The following is a 22,059-nucleotide window of genomic DNA, read 5'->3' as shown; positions in this document are numbered from 1 at the left end:
CGCCGCCTCCTCTGGGCCCCACTACCGCCTCTCGGACCCCATTCGCGACCGAGGAGGTGGACAGCCTCGACCGCCATGGACCTCTGGAATTGAGTCGCCGCCGGCAAGCTCCTCGCCCACCGTCCCCTCGCTCTTCTGGAAAGGCTGGGGTTGGAAAGAAGAAGGTTAACCCGAAGAAAGAAAGAAGGGGACCAAAAGGGGGAAGCCAACGTTCCTCACCGGCTAGCTGTCCATTAACGGCTCAAGCCACCACGCGGCGGAAAGTTCAGGGCGGACTTGCACCCATTTTACGCCCGGTTTGTGCCAGACCTTAAAATGAAAGGACAAAATTTGGCGCTGACTCTTGCAGCTCTGATGGCGACTTGTGCGATTTCCGCGGCATCTCCCAGAGAAAAAGCCATGCGTGCCTGATTGTTCTGTGGCCCCAAAGCTGCTGTTGCTGCTGCGTGTGTGTGTGTGTGTGTGTGTGTGTGTGCGTGTGTGTGTCTGTGTGTCTGTGTTTGCGCGCGTGTGCGCGTGTTTGTGTGTGTCTGTGTTTGGGTGTGTGTCTGTGTGTACATAGACGTCCACTAGCTAACTCAGCTGCAGGAACAGCCCCTGGAAGCAGACGTTTCGGCCACAGACCCAGAGAGGAGGAGCTGACAATCAGGAGGCGTGAGCCGCCAAGAGTCGGCAGAATTCGTGGTGTGAATGAACTGGGGGCACCTTGGGCACAGGGATCGCCCCCCCCCTTTCCCGCCTCGGGCCACAGTTGAGTAGTGGGGCATTTTTTTCATCCTCTTGTGAAGAATTTTTTTTTATTATTTGTTGTAAAGTCTTTTGCACAATCACGCCCACATTTGGGGTTGGAAAGCCCTAATTACCGCCGTCGCTGATGGACGTTAGAGAGGGAGCGCCTAGCCGCGGAACAGTCGCCTGCGCGCCCTCGTCGGACCCGCGGCTCCTGCACCGTGTACCGGCTCGGCCCTGCGCTTGCTGCTGGCCCGCGCGCTGCGCCCCCTCGGTTCCCGGACGCATCTCCAGGCTATACCAGCTCGACAGCCGGAGCCCGGGCGCCAGTGCTGGCTTCTGCTTCGGGTCGCTGCGCCCACCCGACGCGCCCAGGAGGACTCCACAGCTCTGCTCTGGTTCGTCCCCCTAGGCTTAACCCGGCGTCTCCGCTTGGATTCCTAGGCCGCCTTCGCTCGGGTGGCGACTTCCTCCCCGCGCCTCCTCCCCCTCGCCATGAAGGTAAGTGTTTTGTGCGCACCGACGCTCGCTACTTTTTTTTTAAAGTTAACTGAACTCCATCCATTTATTCCTACCCCCTCCATCTCTCCGACCGCCTAGAGAAACCTAAACCCCAACAACGTTGGCAGGGACTCCTGATTCTTCGTCCCTTGCCCTGGGGACACTGCCTCTGCGCCCTTGGAGACTTTTCGCACGGGCTATTCTTCAAACCTTTTCAACTATGGAGAAGAGCAAGGGCAGGAAAAACAGTAGGGGTCACAGACGGCGTTCCTTTTTATCCCTAGAACCTGGAGTGTAGTTTACTTAGTGTGTTTCAGCAACAGGATAATGATTCGATTCATCAAATATTTATCAAACGCTCACTTCACGGGCACGGGGAGACTGTGGCTGGAAAATTGAGGGGCAAGAGGACTCCTGGGTTAGGAGAAACGGTTTCGGGGCTAGGGAAACTAGGGGCCACCAATCCCCCCCCCCCCCCCCCCCAGCAATGCACTTCCCACTCCTAACCTCCGACCAGGGCTGGGTTCTGGGCCATCCAGGTCAAGTAACCCGAGCGTTCCAGGCCCCTGTGCCTTTAAGAGTGCCTGGCGGGGGGCCAGCGCGCACCCAGCGCGGGGAGCAGGGTCGCGTTATTAGCATTATTAGCGGCCTCTGGGTGAGCTCAGGCCCTTTACTGCAGCAGTGGGGGCGGGGAGTAGTGGTCCTAGTGGCTTTAATCCTGACCCCCGAGCAGAGTCAGCCCGGTGCTTTAGAGACTCAGGGCTTCAGCGTTGCGAGAGCGGGCGGGGGCTAGTTTGTGAACTCGTGTTTGTTTTAATTGTCAGTTGTATGTTAAAGCCGAGTCACACACTCTGAGGGTCACCGAGAGTTCACTTTTACAAAAAAAAAAAAAAGTTAACGTTTCGTCTTGGAATATAACTAGCAATTTTCCAAACTTTTCCTCTGTCTGCCCTCCATATCTCAATAACAAATTCCATTTATACTTCCTATCTCTCGTTTCCAGCTTTCTAGAGAATAAGATAAAAACTGGAAGGAAGATGCTTCCTAAAAGCAAGTGGCCTTCTTCCCTCAAAGAAAGGGATTTAAACCCTGGTGCTCCAAGGCCCCGTGTTACCTCCATGCCCTGTCCAAACCACTGCTCCCGGTCGTACTTTAAAAGGACTACTTGCTTTTGGGGAAATAATCTGGGCCCTGTGGCGAGGTCGCAACTCCTTAGCCTTTGCCCTCTGGCTGATATTAGCACATCCGCCGCTGTCCTAGCCAGATTTGATTTTAAGACCGTTTCCATCAAGGGAGATTTGGGGGGGTCAGTAGGAGGAGACAATTGAGTACCCAACAACTGGGAAGTGATGGAAAGTGGAGTTATGGGTGGACACGTGGGGACCCTTGCTCTGCTTTAGAGGGTGGGGGGGGGCAACTGGAGATCAGTTGTTCTAAAGTCTTGGACAAGCTGGCTTTAGTCTTCTCTGTGGTTCGGCTCAAGATCCTCCGGAGGAGGCCCAGCCCAGGCCCCTGGTTTTCCCCTTCAGAGGGTTCCTGTGCATTCAGGGGTGCGCTTTGAGCCCGCAAAAACTCGGAGCCTTAACCCGGCCTTTCCTAACCGACCGCGCGGTGCCGGCTGCCCCCTGTTGGCCATCTGGAAGCAGGGCGCCTCCGAGTTCCATTCCTTGAGTTTGCATCCCTGGCGACCACTAGATCCCTCTCACCCACCATGACCCCTCTGAGATCTCCGCCAGGGGACAATTTGTGTTGCTTAGAGCTACGAATAGGAAAGGGCCATAGGTGTAACCCAGCAAAAGGGCCTCAGGAAATTGTACGAAGGATTTCTACCCTTTCTGGTTACTGGAGAGGGATTGTCACAGTAAGAGGCCTCGGGTGTGGCCTTGGTCGGTTCAACAATTCTTTCTGTGGTGCTTTCCCTACCTCAGCCTGTTTCTTAGTCTATTAAAAAAACCTGTCTTTGTCTATAAACTTTGTCTATTTAAAAAAAATCCCCGTGAAGATTGGAGAATGAACTGATCTGTAGTTTCTCACTCTCATGCTCGACCTGAGTCAATACTCGGCTCATGTTTGGACTGAGTCCTTGCTGAGTTAGGAGATGTATTTGTGTATTGGTTCATCGCTCAGGCTCAGGAAATGGAGGGGAATCAAGCTAGAGTAATCTTCTTCTGTGTTATCACGGTTCCCGACCTTCTAGTCAGTATTGGTGGCTTCGGGACTGTTCAAGTTTCCTTGTCCCATCTGCAGCTCCAGACAACCTCTGACTTAGAGCATTGTCTGCGTGCCTGCTGCACGCGTGCATACACACACACACACACACACACACACACACACTGCCCTGGTCACACATTCTCCGTGTGGGGCAGCTATAGCTCATCTGGGCCCAGGCCGGAGAGGTGGGGAGCAATGTTTCCTTTGTCTAGCCCCCTTAAGTAGACTCCCTACTGGTCATTCTTCAGGGTCTTCTCTCTGGCTGCTCCTGAAGCCCAGGAACCAAATTTGTGTCTGCAAGTTTCTCCATCCCTCGTCTTGCGTCAGAGAAAGAGCAAACCGAGAAACACAGTTCATTTTCCACCTCTTCAAGAACGGAGATCTTCTGGGAGTTTCCCATCTTGCTTTTCGCTACCAGGAGCCTGGGTCACTCTCTTCCGCCTAGTTGGCATATCTCATCATTTCCACTCCCAGACGTGGGCCCTAAATGTAGAGTCTAGTAGAAGGCAATGACTAAACAGTGAGGTACGGGCGTGGGGGGTGGTGAGACTCTGCCTAGCCTCTTTAGTGTTTGTCTTGAGGGACCGCCTGTCTCTGCACTTGATGACTGGATTTTTTTTTTTTTTTGCCTTCGTCCTGAATCTCTAGACCGAGGAAGTCTCTTTTTCCTTAACTTTCTTCTCCCTCTCCTGTCGGCGCCTTTAGAACAGCACTTACAGTCTGCACCTTTGATCTAGTACATCCTGAAGGCTTTGGGGTTCGCTTATGGGGAAACAGCATCATCGAGATTCAGCTATCCTGGCTCCCAGACCAGCGAACGCCTTTCCTTTACCTCACCCACCCCTTCGTTTAAAAGCCCGCAGCTTCCTCTGCACGCGCACAAGGACAGATACCCGGCTTCTCAGTCTGCTTTCCCGGGGGCCCCTGTTGGAAAACATTTTGCTCATTCTCTGGATAAGTCTGACCAGAACTTTTGTTTTAGCCCCGCTGCGGCAGTCTCACGAAAGTTCTCCTTTCAAACCGTCTTCTTCGCTTCCGATCTCTGATAAACACACCCGGACGGATGTTTTACTCTCTAACGTGGAGGTGTTCCTTAGTGCGTTCACTGTGAGTTCCTTGAATTGCTCAAATTGGTGGGGCTGCGACAGAGTGGAGAGGGAAGAAAACCGAGGTGTTTCCAGGCAAGTGCAGGGGGTCCAAGGCAGAATCTGCTCTCGGGGCTCTCCTGTCGATCTCATCGGGACACCCCTACTCTGGAGCTGAGGAGACAGGAGTTGAGGAAACCGGGTGGCTCCACTCGCAGTTGGCGAGGGTTCTGGGAACTGTGGATTTGCCTCGGGGGCGTCAGGCCGGGAGAGGGTTCGGTTTGTGTGGTTTCGGCTCTAACAAAGAGATTCCCTGTAATCCGCCGAATCTGTTATCAATTTCTCCTCCACCCGCGCCCCGCCCCGCGCGCCCCGCCCGCTGTGAAGCTCCAAAAGTGAGTGAGGCCCGCCGCGATCTGAGAGCTGGAGCCCTTCCTTCGGAACATTTGTGTCTATGCACGCGTGTGTGTAAGTGTGCACAACGGGTGTGTGTGTGTGTGTGTGTGTGTGTGTACGCGTGTACGCGCGCGCGCACACTCTCGAAAATGGTTTCAGCCTCCTCTCTAGCCAGTGTAGCGGGGGCTGTGCGCAAAAACAGACCCCGAAGCCCACCCCTCCCCTGGAGGAAACTTGACACTTCAGGCGGGGGTAGGGAAGGAGACTGAACCTTCTCTCCACGACTGGGGAAACTCCAGATTTCCATTCTTCAGGATGCACCCCCTGCTTTGCGGTGCTTTGGGGACCACCGGGCCGCAGTTTGGAGCACTGGTTAGCCGGCGCTGGGAAGCACATAAGCATTTCCTCTACCAGGAGCCCGGAGGTGTCCAAGCCAAAGGGGTGGCCCGCAGGGAAAGCTACCGCTTGTTCCAGGGCTCCGTAGTGTTTCTACTGCCGACAGGGTCCCCTTCATCCGTTTTACGGAGCTGACCTCGGCAGGGCCCTTCCATCGCCTGGAGAAGGTTCACCTTTCTTGCCTTTCCAAAGGAAGGGGCTCCTTCGGGGGCTGCGGGCATCGCAGAGTTACACTTATCAGAGATGTGAAAAGGGACGTTGGAAACCTGCTCCTCCTTCCCACACTCTCCTTTCTCCGCCACCGCCTGCAGGTGGAAAAGTCACCAGTGGGAACAGCAACTGAACTTTCTGTCCCCCGAATATCTTCAGGAAGGGAACGTTCTCCGCCCGGCTTCTTGCGCCATGGAAGTCAGGGACACCGCTTATGCTTCGGAGCGTACGCATCTCTGGCTCCGCTTGGGGACCTGTCCCTTCGGCCGGTTTACCGAAGAGTCCGACTTGGGCCAGAGAGGCTAGAGTGGAGGAAGGGTGGCATTGTAACTTCAAGGCACAGGCTCACAGTGGTGCGATGGAAACGTGGGGGACAACTCCAAGAGAAACACCAGACCCTCTGTGGTCTCCATTCCCCACCCCCAGCAGCTGCTTGACCTGGGGGCCAGAGGGAGAGGAAAACGTCAGAATAATGGGGTACGAGGAAAGGGAAAAGAACCGAAGCTGGCTGGACCCGTCTTTTCATGGGAGACCTGTATTCCTCCTCTCCGACTGAGGGGAGGCCGCTGGCTGGCAGGAGGGGGCAGGCTTTCCGGTGTCCCTGGATGGGGGACGGACCTGTCTTCCCATTCATTATCCCTTACCCCCAACCCCATCTACTTCCCGCCCCAAACTGGCTGAAGCAGATCCTAAAGGAAACCCAGGCTGCTCTTCCCCATCTGGAAATGGCTTTCCCAAAATCGGCCCGTAAACTGATTATGAAACATACGATGTTAATTCGGAGCTGCATTTCCCAGCTGGGCACTCGCGCGCGCGCTGGTCCCTGGGGCCTCGCCCCCACCCCCTGCCCTTCCCTCCCGCGTCCTGCCCCCACCCCCACCCCCGTGTCGGCCACCCCGCCTCCTCGGCAGCCTCCGGCAGTGCGCTCCACTCGCCTTCGCTCTCCTCTCGCCCGTGGAATTAATTCTGGCTCCACTTGTTGCTTCTGCCCAGGTCTGGGAGAGGATGAGGGTTGCGGTGGGTTCCTGAGTGAATTCCTGAGGAGGGACCCAGCGCAGCGGGAGACTAGAGGGAAGCGTGGGGGGGGCGGTGTGCGGGACTGGAAGTCGCAGGAAACCTGGCACCCAGGCTTTGACTCAAACAGCATTGAGACATGTTTGTAATTGCTGGCGTGTCCCGCGCGCAGGATCCCAGCGAAATAAGATTTCCTGGTGAGGTTGCGTGGGTGGATTAATTTAGAAAAAGAAACTGCCTATATCTTGCCATCAGAAAACTTACGGAGAAGCGCAGTCAGTCAACAGTAAACTTAAGAGACCTCGGATGTTTCCGTTGTTTAAATTTGTATGCTTGAAAACTATCTGAAGGCAATAAACGTCTGCTCCTTTCTTCCCTCTCCAGAAGTCCATTGGAATATTAAGCCCAGGAGTGGCTTTGGGGACGGCTGGAGGTGCAATGTCTTCCAAGTTCTTCCTAATGGCTTTGGCCACATTTTTCTCCTTCGCCCAGGTTGTAATAGAAGCTAATTCTTGGTGGTAAGTTGATTCTGTGTGCCTACTCTTTCCGTTTTTAAACTGTAACAAACATTATGCTACAGGGTTGAACTTTGGAGACTGAGCATGGGTACATTTATCTAATACAGATACGTATATGTTCTATGTGCCTTTTAAATATGAATTTTCTTGTAACCTGCTAATTTTACAAATCACATACTCAGTTCCACGGGGGAAACCCGAATCTATAAATCTGAACTTTTTTCTATGAGGTCCTTGTTGAGCTGTGGGCTTCCAGTACCTCGTGTAATAAAAGGGAAATACACTTCTCTAATAATTGTAAGCATATCTATAAAGTTGACTTTTTGCCACCTCTAGGTAAAATAAAAAATAATTAGTTTCCCTTTTATTTTTCTGTCATTTGAAGTTATTAATCCCCAGTGTCAGAAGTAGAGTCCTAGAAGACAGCTAACCCCCAAGTAGAGACTTTTGCTCTTGAAATCTGATCAAAAGGCAATGAACTTGAAGTAGTCGAATGTCCCTTAAATGAGGGCTGCTCTCTGAATTGCAAACTACCCAGGGGGTTGTGTGCGACAGCTCTCTGGATATTTTCTCCCGAGAAAGCAGTAGCATTTCTCTGACTGTGACCTCTGGACATTGGATTTTGTCTTAGTTCCTTCCCTTTTAATGTGTCTGAAATCATGGGTGATTTTCTTCAGTCTGTGTAAACACCTCTCTGTTCCTCCACTCATTGGAGGTACTGCTGTCTCTCCGCTTTTGATGTTCCTGTATTTTAAAGGCAGATCCATGCACTGTGTGGGGACTGAGTCACTTTCTCTAAAGTCAGTGGCCCGTCTCTGACAACCATTTCCCTCCTTTTCTGAGTGACTCTTAGAAATATTGGTTCAAATATGTGGTGACCAGAAAGGAAGATAGTCAAAATACCAATTGAGGGAGCCAGATGGCCGGGTGGGGACTACACAATACCTCTGTTTTCTTAGTGCAGTTTTAACAGAGGAGTTTTATGAAACCCTTCTCAGACTTTGTCGTGAGGACACGCAGAGAAAAGGCATCTATATGCTTCAAGCCCTGTATTGCTGACATGCTCTCGGGGAGGTGGGGGGAGCTACCTCCAGAATTCACGTAAATCTTGAATGCACATCTCCCCCTCCCCTTTGCAGGTCTCTAGGTATGAATAACCCTGTTCAGATGTCGGAGGTATATATCATAGGTGCACAGCCTCTCTGCAGCCAGCTGGCGGGACTTTCTCAAGGACAGAAGAAACTCTGCCACTTGTATCAGGATCACATGCAGTACATTGGGGAAGGTGCGAAGACAGGCATCAAAGAATGCCAGTACCAATTTCGGCACCGGAGATGGAACTGCAGCACAGTGGACAACACCTCTGTCTTTGGCAGGGTGATGCAGATAGGTAAGGAAACACTTGAGATGCCACCCGCTTTGTCCTATGCCCTTATGCTCAATGGGGTGTCCACTTTACAACTCGGTGATGGCTTGAAGAATTTTGTCATTATCCAGAACAGAATTAATTCTGATGCCACCTTTGACCATTAGTTTCTAAACTTCTTGAAACAATTCAGGAGGGGAATGCCACAGATACCACCATTCCCTGCAACTCCTCCTCCTCCTCCTCCTCCTCCTCCTCTTCTTCGCATTTTATTTAAAGTAGAAGAGCAGGGGCCTTGATTTGAATTATCAAAAGTAGATGGGGGAAGCCAAGGCCATTGAAATCCTTTTAAATCCAAAGGCGCTTGGGATGGTTAGAAGTGGCCGAAGCCCAATCCAGTGCCCCCAGTTGTCAGTTTTTCAGAACGCTGGCAATGCCGGCAGTAAGGTTTTAATTTTCCTAATATAGACATTTCCTGAGGCTATGGAGATATATAAAGTTAAAAGCTTTATTTTTAGTCCCAAAAAGAATTTTAATAAGAAGTGATACAATTTATGTGTGCGATTTTTGACTATCGGCAGAAAAGTACACACTTGCTCTTTCAACCCAGAAACTTTGAAACAGCAGTTTAAATGTTTTGCTTACAGCTTGAGTTTTAATGTTAAATATGGTGTTGAATTTGTTGGTCCATTCAGGGAGGAGACAACATTTAAATCTGACCAAGAAGGAAAAAAATAAAACTCAGTTTGTCTGTGGTTTTCTGCAATAGCCTAGAATCCTACTTGACAGATGGGCCCTGTGTCTTTCTAGTGTGAATATCGTGGGTCTCTTTAGTTTTATGCAAACAAGCCCTTGTAATTAATATGACTGCGTTGACTCCAAAAGTAAGAAGCAATTTATCAAGGCACTTAACTGTTTATATTGACCAGAGATAAAAAGTTGGCTTAATATCCATCACAGATGGATAAAATACTTTTGAAAGAAAACTCTGAAAAATGCTTTCATTGAGAACAAAAAAGAGTTGTCAGTGGATGCCTGAGCCAACGGGGCTTCATAAACGCACACAGGTTTGGAAGCCACTCCTCAGTCTAGTGGGAGAGCAGCCTGTAGCCCAGCCTGCAGGGTTCATGGGGCTTTGTCCTTTCTGTCAATGATTAAAATGTGCTATGTATATCCTGGGGTTCCACTGGAGCAGCTAAGCCTGGGGGGGACTAAGAATGGTCCCTGGACACAGGCTGTCTTAAGGTAGACACATGGGGCTATGGTGGAGACTTTTCTGCCTTCTAATACTGTAAGGAAGGAGCTAAATCCTCCTTCTAACTCTCTCACAATGTCAAGTTTCGGCATTCCCTCTTGTATGCAGGGTGATAGCCTCTTAAAGCCTGGGAACGCTGCTTTCTCACAGGGACAGTGCCTAGAAAAAGCCAGAGGAAGAGGGCAGTTGGAAGTACTCTACTGTGTGCTCACTTGCATTCAGATTTGATTTAACATCCCCTCCTCATCCTCAACATGGCCCGCTCTGGCCCACAGCATACTGAATAAACTCTGATTTGATGAAGTACCTCATTACTGATGGAGATTCATTTTAAGTGTGGCCCAAGATTCAAAGTGCTTGTCTCCTCAAGGCCTGATACTTTAAGTACCTGCATTTAATTGTCCCTTGCTAGTGTCCTCTTTGGTCCTTATCTTGTGGCACTCAGTGGTGGGGACTGGGTGGTGGGGCTTGTGTGAGTCCCATCCTCTCATAGCCTGGCGGGGAGGAAGCAGCTGGTGCTACGGGTAGGGTAGGTCATCTGATGCCCCAGGAAGCACAAACTGTATCCTCACTGGCCAGAGGTCCCCTAGGACCTGGTTGTCCTAGAGAAGAAAGCCACCTGGAAGATTAGGTGGGACTTTTTTTTTTCATAACTCTCTGAAACCAGAGAAGGAGAACAGGAAAATTAGAATGGATTTTTCTCGAAGAGAAGGGACAGGGACTGAACTCCAAGAACAGAAAATTGTCTTTACCTTCTTTTTCCTAACTCAGGCTTTGCTTGAAGTCAATGATCTTGGGGAAATTTCGCTGAAAATATCTTTGGTGCCCAAGGTGTGCCCATGTCACTCCAAAACTCCCAGTACTCCAGGGACGTGGCAAATGAGACTTGACTGTGAGAATGTGACCCTGTGAGAGGCCAGAGTCTGAGAAGCTCCTGCTGCCACCTCTGACCCTTTTCTCAGCTCATTTTTCTAAGGTGCCACTTGCCCTGGAGGCCCTGCGCACAGTTGCCTCTTGAAGGGCCCAGGCCTCATGTTGGAAACATTCTCATTTTTCATCGTGTTCCCCTTTCCTTCCAGCTTTTGTCTCTCGATTGTCTTTGTTTCTACACTGTGAAAAGATGTCAGGAAGGCACCATTTTTAATGGACGTGAGGATTCAAGTCAGAATAGATTTCATGGAGAGGGAGACCCAGTCAATGAGCCAGCACGATGACGAGATAGATGCTTTGGCAGCAGCCAAACAGCATGTTTTAAACTGATGCTTCTGCACAGCCAACAGTTAGCTTAGAGAGTCCTACCAGGTTTTCTATTCTGGGTGAAAATGGAAATGCTTGAACTAGACCTATGAAAAAGAGTTTGGGTGGTTTGTGTTTTTAAAAAGGCCCTTTATGCCCTGCATGCTCCAAGACAGTGCCTCACCACTCAGGATCACTTTGTCTCCTCTTCCTCTCTCCACAACACTTTATTCCACAGTCCTGCCCTGGCCATAGCATTTTCTTTATTATCAGTGTTAATCTTCAAATCACTCCAATCTGTCCACCCTCCTCATTTATTTCCACTGCCCCATGGACTCTGCTGTCTAATTTGAACTAGACAGATAGAAAGCCCCACTGGAACTTTCTGCAAAGATTCTCCTGCCAACCACCAACACACTCCTGAAGTTATTTATTTTTTAAGTGCGGGAGGGGAGAGTCTGTGTGAGTTGAAGCCATGGTCCTTTCTGGGGGTCACAAATGGCCCCCGTGAGCTGTGGGGCAGAGCTTCTCCAGGGAGAGGGGAGAGGGTAACCAGGACAACAGGACATCGCTCTTGGACAGACCTTCTCCTTGGGGCTGACTGGGTCCTGCTGAGATCTGCTGTCTTTGTGCTACCCCTACTCCAGAAAGATGCCAGCAAGATTTCTCACTGTACGAAAACCCAATCTGGTACATGGGCTTTGAGCATCAGAAGAGACCTTTATTTCATGGGCATCGATTTCAATACCCTTATTTTACAGTTGATTTTGAAAGAAAGGCCCCTTTGCTTCATTCAGGGGGCAGATCGCTAATCCTTTCCCTCTCATGGTGCAGTTTTTATCAAGTTGCTTCTTGTTACATGAAATACAGAGAAATTTCTCGGTATGCAAGTCAAACTTAAGCTAGTCTCTGCTAACGGGGCTCCTGTGAGTGTTTTCTGGGGAGGGAAGAACTCTTTCTGTTCCCCACCCTCATTTCCCCCAATTCTGTTTGCTCTGAGGCAAAGGCAGGAGAGTTGGGGATGGTGGTGGGGTGAAGGGAAGTTGTAGAGGTGTGCCAAGGCCAACCAGGAGGCTCTTTCAACCACCCATTCTCAAATGAGAGATTTCAGGGCAGGGGTAGAACCCTTGTAGGGGTGACAGAGTAGAGAGCCTAAAAGGTGGTGCAGGGGAGGAGAGGTTGTAGCTACCCAGGGAGGAGGTGAAAAGTATCTGTGGCCCCCAGGCAATGTCTGGCGGAGGATGGGAACCTGAGATTCCTAGAAGCTTCTGAGCCTAGAAAATTCTGTTCTGTTCAAGATGGAAATAATATCAGCATTAGAACAAGCATAAGGGAGTCTGGTCCGGTTCTGAGCTTTCTTTTAGTGGCTTCTTTCGTGTGCATTTTGGGAAATAAGGCGTATTGAATATCTTAAAAAGTGTTTAGTGAAAAATCAATCCAGCAGCGCTGAAGTCCTGACTAGGCTCTGAAATGTCCCAGTAGATGCAGGTATTTCTGTCTCCTTTGTTAGGTGGTGCTTCTGTGTGACCTGATCCATTCTTCTGAGTTTGCTTCAAGGTGGGCCCAGGGCCTGCGTGTGTGTTTCAGGGTGGGGTTCAGCGTAGGGCGTCAGCTTGAGGTTTATCTCTGCCTGTTTGCTCTAGTAGTAGGCATGTGGGGATGCTCTCTTTTACCAAATAATCCCAGTTTGCTGTGTGTTGGAGGTTCCTCTTCTCTCTCTCTCTCTCATGGGCTATTATGGGGGAGAGGGGTTCCTGCCTTCAGTGGTCCTGAGAATTGCTTGCTCCTGTGTTTTGACAAGTGGTTTGCCACAGCCTCCACAATTGGGTTCAAGGCCTTGTGTGCTGGAGCATCCATCTCCTCAAGAATTGGTGTGTGTTGGGCTCTCTCAGTCTTCTCCAGCTGCTGCATAGGCCAGCATGATGGAGGTCTTCTTAGTATCACCTCCCACCCCTCCCCCCTTTACACCCGCGAGCGCGCGCACACCCCCTCCCCCAAAATCTAGGCCTCTGCATGGGCCAGGCTCTCTGGTGACCCCTAATCCTCTCCCACAGGCAGCCGAGAGACCGCCTTCACGTATGCGGTGAGCGCAGCTGGGGTGGTGAATGCTATGAGCCGAGCATGCCGCGAGGGCGAGCTGTCCACCTGTGGCTGCAGCCGTGCTGCGCGCCCTAAGGACCTGCCTCGGGACTGGCTGTGGGGCGGCTGTGGAGACAACATCGACTATGGCTACCGCTTCGCCAAGGAATTTGTGGACGCACGAGAACGGGAGCGAATCCATGCCAAGGGCTCCTATGAGAGCGCGCGCATCCTCATGAACCTGCACAACAATGAAGCAGGCCGCAGGGTGAGTTCTTTAGTCTCCCTGCCACCTCTCCTCTCGGCCTGTGCACAGGAGCTGGGTTCTCTCTCCTGGCACCATCACTCAGCTCAGGTTTCTGGGAGACACTCATACCTTGGGTCTCTGTGCAGGCTTGGCTTCCTCTATCTTCCCCTGCACCCCTGTTCTCTCAGTCTCTTTAATTTTCCTTAAGTCACTTCCCTAATGGGGCCCCTTTGGAGAGAGGTGAACATTCCAGAAAGGCCTCCCCCTCCAGGGACCTGAATGGTACCATTAATGGGTCCTGAGTCTAGGAGTTCCAGCTGTGCACTGAGAAGTATGTTGTGTTTCTTTGTAACTGGTCCCCACCTATGGTTATCAGAGCTCATGCACTCGTGGCCAGGTTTCAGTTAGGGAGAGCATTAGGTGCTCCGCTTAGCAAGGCCTTACCTAGCTTTGGACCCTCCTTTCTTTCTCCCCATCTGCCTTGTGAATAAAGAAGACCCGATGGGCTCAGAGTTTTTTCAAAGGGCTTTTGTTAGGGAGAAGACAGAGGTTGTAGCAGTGTGCTGTTGCTTCAGTCTGAGTCCAGGGTGGCTCTTGAGAGTCTAGACACAGAAAATCTGTTCCCAGCCTCCCTGAGCCTCTTGTTCCCTCTCTTTCCCTATCCTGCTGGAGATATGAAAAGCTACTCCAGGATATATTTTTAAAAGACCCCCTTTTTCCCCCTGCGGTTAAACACATGGCACTTTATGGCAGCTTTAAAATGAAGGGGTGAAAATGTTTAACTTTGGCAGCATTGAAAACCAGGACCATTATTTTTTTTTTTTTCCTCACAGAATCCAAGGTAGGTGCCAGGACTTTCTGGTCACAGATTTCACTCTTCTATATTTTGGGGTGAGGAAAGAGGAAGATAATCACAGTGTAGACCCGAGGACGCTCTGGTCCTACAGCCTCATCTCACAGACTGGGAAACTGAGGTCAAGGGGAACTCTTAGTGGCCATGTAAGACAGTCAGTGGATCTGTGTTATAAATCTCCATTACCTTGCTGTAATCAGAGCTTAGGGCCCAAGAACTGCACTGTGGTACTAGAGATGCTGGCGTTAGATCAAGTCTGTCTCTCTTAGTTTCTAGGCCTCAGTTTCCACATTTCCATACCTTTCCATGGCCATGGCAATGGCTCCCACTCAGAGTCATTGTGAAGGTGAAGTGAGGTCAGGTGTTAGGGTATATATACCATGGGAAATCCGGCCTACAACGATGTTGCCTTTGGGTCCTTCTCAGGTTTTAACTCAGTGTCAGTCAGTAGTCAGTACTTGAGAAGTGATAAGTTAATTATTAAACATTACAGAATAATAGGACATAGAGAAGTCAAAGATTGTGCAGATAATTCCAGCTAACTTCCTCTCAAATTGAAGGGTAAAGAGATGAGGGGGACAGGGAAGGACTACGTGCAATGTGATTTTGCTTATGCTTCCCCGAGGGGACGCGTGCTTGCTGCCCTTGCTCAGGCCTTCCACCTCAGGGACTGGTCCTCTCTCTAGGTTGTGGTTGTCATGGGTCCTCATGTCATTGCAGGGGAGGGGTCCAGCTCCATTCTCTGCAAGCCCCTAAGAGTCCATTCCCAGGGTGCCACCCTCCTGACATCATTCCCCTCTGTAGGACCTGACTGGTGCATCCAACCAGAAATGTTCCAGGCTATCTCTGGGATGCCCTTATCACTTCTTTCCTAGAAAGAACTCCTGCAGGGCTTGGCCACTGACAGAAGAGGGTCAGGCATTTCCAAGTGGCGAGAGGGACCCCTGGAGAAGTTGAGAAGTGGCTTTGATGTTTTTGTTGCCCTTGATATTGATACTTTGATATTGTCATATGTTGATGTGTGACATTTATTTGGTTGCAGTCTAGCATGGGACTGATGAGCTAAAGGAAGGATTTGGGTCGGTGAGATGACACAGGAACCAGCTCTTCTCTAAGTTAGGGCTTGGGACCTTTGAGAGTTGTATACTATGCCAGGAAACCATATTAAAATTTCTTTATGTCATTAGCTTTTGGTTTTCCTTAAAAGGAAGCAAAGAGTAAATATATTTACAAAACCTTCCTCAGACTGAAAGTCTTTATGGCATGAGGATGCACTGGGGCTCCTTTTCAAAGAAAGTCCTTGTGAGTCCTTAGAGGAGGAAGGTGGTCGTTTGAGCAGAAATGACTGGGTACTGGACAGGCCCTGGCTAGCACTGCCACACCATGGTGCCTTTGGAAGGTTGCTGGCATGAGGAACTGTGGGCAGTCGGGACTATAAATAGTCAGCCACCACCTCCCAGACTGCTGGGCATAGTGCTGTGAGGGCAGACCTATGAGTACTGCTCCTGCCCGAGGTGACTGGGCAAAAGCCCAGGGCCATGGCCCCATCACCTTGGTGAAAGACCAGGTTTACTGAGTGGGTTTGGAGTGCCAAATGCTCCCTTGCCTTCCTCATCTTTATCCTCCCAACTGTGTAGGAAGTTGGTACCATCCACAGGTGGCAAACAGACTTAGAAAGGAAGAGCTAGTTGCCTAAGTTCAAGGGCAAAATCAGACATCCTACATTCGTGACTGCAGGTTGGTCCTTGAGACCTGGGATGGGACAGGACAGAGTAGGGGCTATAGAGTGGATGGAATGAGCATAACTGAGACCCAGACCAAGTTCCCCTACACCCTGGTGTGTGACCTGTGTGAGCCACCAGCTCGCCATGTCACATGTTTCTGTACATGCTACACAGCTGTGAGTCTGAGTGGATGAGATCGCAGGTGTCAGGGCTGTTCCGAAGTTAGAAGGACACAGGGATATGGTAGGATGGGAGAAGACTGGAACACGGAGCCCTCTAGGGATGGATCCAAGTCATTGTAGGAAGGTTTGCTGTCTGGATATAGATCCTAGCACTCTCTACTTACCAGTGGCTGGGCAGGAACTCATCTCTCTAGCACTCTATTCCCTTCTCTGTGAGTGGAAGGATAACAGCCCATCTTTCGGAAGCTTGGGTGTAGGTCTGCATTCAGGGAAGACAGGCAAGAAATGGACTTCATGTGGTATTGGTGACATTTCCCTGCAAAAGTGGAGGCCACTGGAATATTGTGGTTTTTTTTCCTGTTCCCATTTGAATGCGGTGGTTGTAGGCAGAATGATGGAAGCTAAAGAGCTGTAGGGTTTTCAAAGGTAACAGTATTTCCCATGGTGGGGAATGAAGAAGTGAAACACAACTCTTGATTCAGCCAAGAGACATGGCTGCCCCTAGAAAGCTGAAGACAGCTTCGTTCACCATGCTCGTGCCCGAATCTCAGCTCCTCCAAGAATGGGCGCAGTAACCTTCTCCCTTTCCTCCTGCAGACAGTGTACAACCTGGCAGATGTAGCCTGCAAGTGCCATGGAGTGTCTGGCTCATGTAGCCTCAAGACATGCTGGCTGCAGCTGGCGGACTTCCGAAAGGTGGGCGATGCCCTCAAGGAGAAGTATGACAGCGCCGCCGCCATGAGGCTCAACAGCCGGGGCAAGCTGGTCCAGGTCAACAGCCGCTTCAACTCCCCGACCACGCAGGACCTGGTCTATATTGACCCAAGCCCGGACTACTGTGTGCGCAATGAGAGCACAGGCTCGCTGGGCACACAAGGCCGCCTGTGCAACAAGACCTCAGAGGGCATGGACGGCTGCGAGCTCATGTGTTGTGGCCGTGGCTATGACCAGTTTAAGACAGTGCAGACTGAACGCTGCCATTGCAAGTTTCACTGGTGCTGCTATGTCAAGTGCAAGAAGTGCACGGAGATTGTGGATCAGTTCGTTTGCAAATAGTGGTGTGCCTGCCCATCACTGAGCCCACTCCCAGGACCCACTTATTTATAGAACGTGCAGTGATTCTGGTTCTTTTTATTTCCCCCCAGGAATTGCAGCTGGAACTATATTTTTTCTGTTACCATCTAAGAACTCTGTGGTTTATTATTAATATTGTAATTAATATTTGGCAATAGCGGGGAGGAAAACCAAGAAAAATATTTATTTTACGAATCTTTGCAAAGTTAGTACAAAATTTCTCTCTTCTAATGCTACAGGATAAAGGGGAAATAACACATATTCTGATTTAGCTGCATGGTTGGGGTTCACATCTAGAAGGTATAGGAACTATTTTCTTCTCAAATATGGAGTCCTATGGAATGGGTGATACCCTAGTGAAAGAGGATGGTGCAGACCCATGAGCGACTCAGTTCCTATGGTCAAAATAAATTGCAGATGCTCTGCTACAAGACAAAAGAGCTTAAATCTAGATATAGTAAATACACACACAATATATATATATGTATATACATACATATATATACATATATATGTGCCAAAAATACAGACTATGAGACACTCCCCATTCCAGAGGTTAGCAGCCTGCTTTTTGTATTTTCAGAATGATCTCTTAGAATGTAAGAGTGAGAATCTTCTATCTTCCTAAACAGGCATATCATGTTTGTTATTATAGCCCAGCTACAGATACTCCATTTACGGATATGCCTTTTTCTAACAGTTCATGAAACTTGGGGAGCTGGTAGGCTGCAGGGGCAGGATGTCCCCAGAAATTAGAAAACTTGAAATTTCCTGCATGGAGGCCACATCTAATTCTAAATACTGGACTTTATGTCTGGGAAGGGATTTTGACTGAAAAACGATCTCAATTTGGAAGCCATCTTACTGTCTTAAAAATGAAAATTACCCATGAGTTCCATTTGCAGACCCTCTGCCCAGATGACAAGGAAATCACATGTAGCTGAGCACTGCAGAAGGACAGAATACCTCGTTGAGGAGAAACTGGCAGCCACCTTCCTAGTTGACCCCAAGCTCTCTCTAGACTCTTTGCCCTTATGGGATGGGATGCTGGCCATGCTTGAAATGGTCACTCCCGAGGATGCTCATGGCTCGCTGGGCAGGAAATGCCCATGATGAGTTATGCTCAAACCAGCTACTTAGGGATTGCGTCTTTCTCTAATAGCTTTTCTTTGGAAGTACAGTAACTTCCTGGGTTTTGCTGATATTACTCGGCCCAAGGAGTCCACAGAGGTGTTGCAACCGTTATAATCCTGTGTTTAGACTATCCATTTGTGCTTTTCCTATTATCCTGCAGGCGGACGCTCAAACTGTTCCTAGTGTACTTGAACAGTTGCATTTATAAGGGGGGAGGGAGTGGTTTAATGGTGCCTGATATCTCAGTCTTTTGTATATAACATATATATAAATATACATATATAAATATAGATATAATTATATCTCAGTGCAGTCCGTGGTTTAGATTTACACTTTGCTCTGGGCTTGCACTCTGCCTGGAGTATTGTCCTTCATTGAAGTCCAACTGGGACTTCTTTTTTCCAAAATTTTGAGTCTTGACATTGGCACGTGACTCTCTGGGATCCTACCACGAACACCAGGAAGCAAGCTAGACTCTGAAGAAGCCTTCAGGGCTGGTGTCCTGAAATATATGTTGGTTAGAAGGTGGCCCTTCTCCTTCCTGCCCACCCTCAGTTCTCCACCCTCTCTTTGGTATCCTGGGCTGGCAGGGCATTGCCGGCTCGTCACAGCTGTGGACCTTGAGAGGCACTCAGAGCCCAGGAGCACCAACCTGGTCTCGATTTGCTTAGCTCATTTCTCAGTGAAGCCTTGCGCTTGTCCTGTCTGACAGGACTGAGCTGAGTCCCTGAAGCGAATCAGCTCACCGCATAGTTAGCTAGTTTAAACAATGTTTTAAAATAAGGGCACCTCTATTTCCAAAGTGGCATCTGCTGTGTTGTTGTAGGACCTGATGCTGTTCTTCAAGGTATGAAAAGATGTCTGTCTCCCTTCGTCGGCTTGGTGGCCTTCTGGTTGCCTCAGCCCCGTGGCTCTTAACTTATTGCCCCCAAATATTCATTTCCCCTCAGCCACAGTGAATCGCAAACGAAAGATCTTGAAATGAAAAAGCACTAATTTAGTTTAAAATGTCACTTTTTTGGTTTTTATTCTACAAAAACCACGAAGTACGCTCTTTGCATTTGCTAACTAGATCATGTTCTCTTTAGTGACTCATGTTCATGAGCAGAGTGGAGTTTAACAATCCTAGCTTTAAAAAAGAAAACTATTTAATGTAAGATATTCTACGCGTCATTCAGATATTTTGTATATCCTCTATGGCCTTTATTCTGTACTTTTAATGTACATATTTCTGCCTTGTGTGATTTGTATATTTCACTGGTTTAAAGAAACATTGAAAGGCTTATGCCGAATGAAGATAGAATATAAAATAAAATGTTACTTGTATATTGGTAAGAGGTTTCAGTTGTCCTTCAGCTAATTCACGTGGAGAGCTGTTTTCAGGAGAAGACACAAGGGTAGTTTAGGGCTGCTATGTGTTCGAATACTAGAAGAGCAGACAAATTTACCAAAAGCAAACTATTTGGAAGCTTCAAAAGAGTTCTCTATATGCAACAGAACAAAAACGGAATTCTCTTTTCCTATATATGTTCCTTCAAAAAGAGAGAGAGAGAGGAGTCAAGCAGATGGCGTAAAGCTGGTCACAGAATTGCTCACATACTTTCGGCATTATGCATGCGACTTAATTGTTTTAGAGTGCGTTGCTCTTGTAACATCCCAGAGATGAACCAAAGAAGCTCACGCTTTCGTCCATGTCTGCCAGATTTTGAGCTCTCTCACACACATATATGCACGTGTGTATGCATGTCTGTGTATATCATTGTGTTTACCACTGCAAATGTAAACACTAGGCGAGTTTACCGTGGGCCGTGCGGGGCATCTCTGTTCTCCGTTTGAATGGGTGCAGTTTTTATGAAAAGAAAACTGCAGCGAGCAGGAACTAAAGGTTCCTTGTGTGACGTGCAATTAATAAAAGGCCTCCAGCTTTCTGGAAATGAATCCCAGAATCTGTTCAGGCCTGTGCAGACTGATACATTAGCTAGCCTTTTGCCCTTCTCTTTTTCTTTCTGGATAACCTTGTAACATACTGAAACCTTTAAAGGAAACCAAGAATGCATTATTCCACCAAAAAAAAAAAAAAAAAAAAGAGAAAGAAAGAAAAAACAGTAGACCAACACATAGAGTGTTTAAAATAGCATTTCTGGGCAAATTCAAAGGCTTGTGGTTCTAGGAGTCACATCTGTTTCCGTTTTTCTTCAGTTGTATATTGACCAGTGTTCTTTATTGCTAAAACATATACTCAATGTAGCAATGTCAGCATCTTTTTTCTTCCCATCCTGGAGAGCATTCAAAACCTTCCCAGTACAGGAACATCAATGAAACAATTACACACAGGCTGTGGCAAACAGAACTGTGTTTAACATGGTCAGTATTGGGCTCCAGGTCAAGGCTGTATTGTTCCGGTCCTGGTTCTTTGTGCTCTTGACCTTCCCGGCTGCCACTTCCTATGACAGCAGCTGCCTGCCCACTTTCGTTCTCAGATGATTTGTCTCAATAGCGATTTCCAATGTGTTTTTCTGCACCATCATTCAAGCGACTGGAACCTTCAGATAGGGGCCTGAGAGCAGGATGCCACACCTTGGACAAGAACCGTATTAACTGACTAGAGCGACCGTTAGCAAAAGCTACCTAGCAACACTGAAGTATAAGCAGGAAACGCAGATGGCAAAGTTGCTTGTGACTCCTAGTACATATTTCACGCCAGCAAGCATGGAGGCCCGCTCCGAAGCACTGCGCTTTTACTGTAAAACGTGATTTAAAGTATTGATTTTTCTGGAAAGGTCGATTCTAGTCTTCACCTCTGGGTGAAGTAGCAAACAAGATGCCATGTTGTGAAAGGGAAGAGAATAATGTTTTTTAAATTGCACAAACATTTAGAGACATAAGATTTAAAATTTAGAAAAGGGATCTTTGAATTTGCCTGTTAACGTGGACTTTACGCTGAAGTCTGATGATTGGATGATGTTCTGTGTTGGAGAAACATCTTGTTAGCCAACTTTATAAAGAAGATGTAAAGAAAAGTTGGTGTGAGCCAATCTAGAAGGCTGAATAAAAGCTCTTACAGTGTTGCCAAACCAAGGAGGGACTTGCATCTTAGACCAGTTTTTACATGATTTTCAATTTGGCGGAGATAGAAAGGAGATAAAGATTATTTATTTTTGTTCGTATCTTGTACTTTTCTATTAAAATCATTTTATGAAACCCAGCCCACTCTTATGTGTGTCTGTGTATTTAGCAGAGAGGGGCTGAATTCATTTGAGTCTGTTGTGGGCTTGGATACTGGTTTAGATCTTCGAGGAGTAAAAACCAAAACAAACAGCAACAATAAACAAGAACACTAATATATCCGGCATGAGAGGTCTTTATGCTTGAACCTCAAGGGTTTATTCTGTAGATTTGTACTGGCCTTTTGCTGGCCTCTGCTAATTGTCCTCTTATTTGTTCTCTGTGGACCCCTGTGAAACATTCTCCCCTGGAGACATTTAGCATGGAGGGAAGGGATTGCCATACCGTTCTGGGGTGGGGGGAAAAGAGCTGAAGAGAGAAGTAAATGGTGTTTAAATGAGCACATGGGATCAACTGGAACGTTTCGCTGGTTGCTTATTTCAGGACACAAAGGTTGTCATTAGTTTCTTAGCTAGGGGTTCCCCCAACCCGGTACCACTGGAATTTCAGGCTCGGTGTCTCTCAGGAGTGGATCTCCCCTGTGCAGGTTTATCAGTTCTCCTGGCCTCCACTTACTCCATGTCCAAGGCCACCTCTCAGTGGCTGAAATGTCAGACAACGTCCTGGGAAGAACACTCCCAGTGAGAAAACACGGCTTTAGGTGTGGGACTGGGGTTCTGAACA

The 22,059-nt window shown here is 48.6% G+C and overlaps 1 protein-coding gene across 2 annotated transcripts; it reads left to right on the top strand.

Annotated features, from left to right (window-relative positions):
* The first annotated feature begins 609 nt into the window (after positions 1-609).
* Positions 610-21,415, top strand: Wnt5a (Wnt family member 5A). 2 transcript variants are annotated; one of them, XM_041662941.1, is made up of 5 exons: positions 610-1,230; positions 6,927-7,060; positions 8,200-8,450; positions 12,972-13,264; positions 16,600-21,415. In XM_041662941.1, exons 1-5 carry the CDS (start codon positions 1,225-1,227, stop codon positions 17,056-17,058), a joined length of 1,143 nt encoding a protein of 380 aa, XP_041518875.1. In that variant the 5' UTR covers positions 610-1,224; the 3' UTR covers positions 17,059-21,415. The 2 variants fall into 2 exon arrangements, with proteins under 2 accessions (XP_041518875.1, XP_041518874.1); XM_041662940.1 differs by lacking the exon at positions 610-1,230 and adding an exon at positions 6,534-6,545.
* Positions 21,416-22,059: the final 644 nt, after the last annotated feature.

The sequence above is a fragment of the Microtus oregoni genome, unplaced genomic scaffold (assembly GCF_018167655.1).
Source record: "Microtus oregoni isolate MIOR12 unplaced genomic scaffold, Mior012 000013F_ref0000133, whole genome shotgun sequence".
Classification (NCBI taxonomy): Eukaryota; Metazoa; Chordata; class Mammalia; order Rodentia; family Cricetidae; genus Microtus; species Microtus oregoni.
Note: the sequence above shows the minus strand (reverse complement) of the source record. Positions and strands in the feature narration are given on the sequence as shown.

Coding starts and splice junctions, on each gene's coding strand:
- Wnt5a (XM_041662940.1), top strand. Junction 7,061..8,199: donor ATAGAAGCTAATTCTTGGTG/GTAAGTTGATTC, acceptor TCCCCTTTGCAG/GTCTCTAGGTATGAATAACC. Junction 8,451..12,971: donor TGGCAGGGTGATGCAGATAG/GTAAGGAAACAC, acceptor CCTCTCCCACAG/GCAGCCGAGAGACCGCCTTC.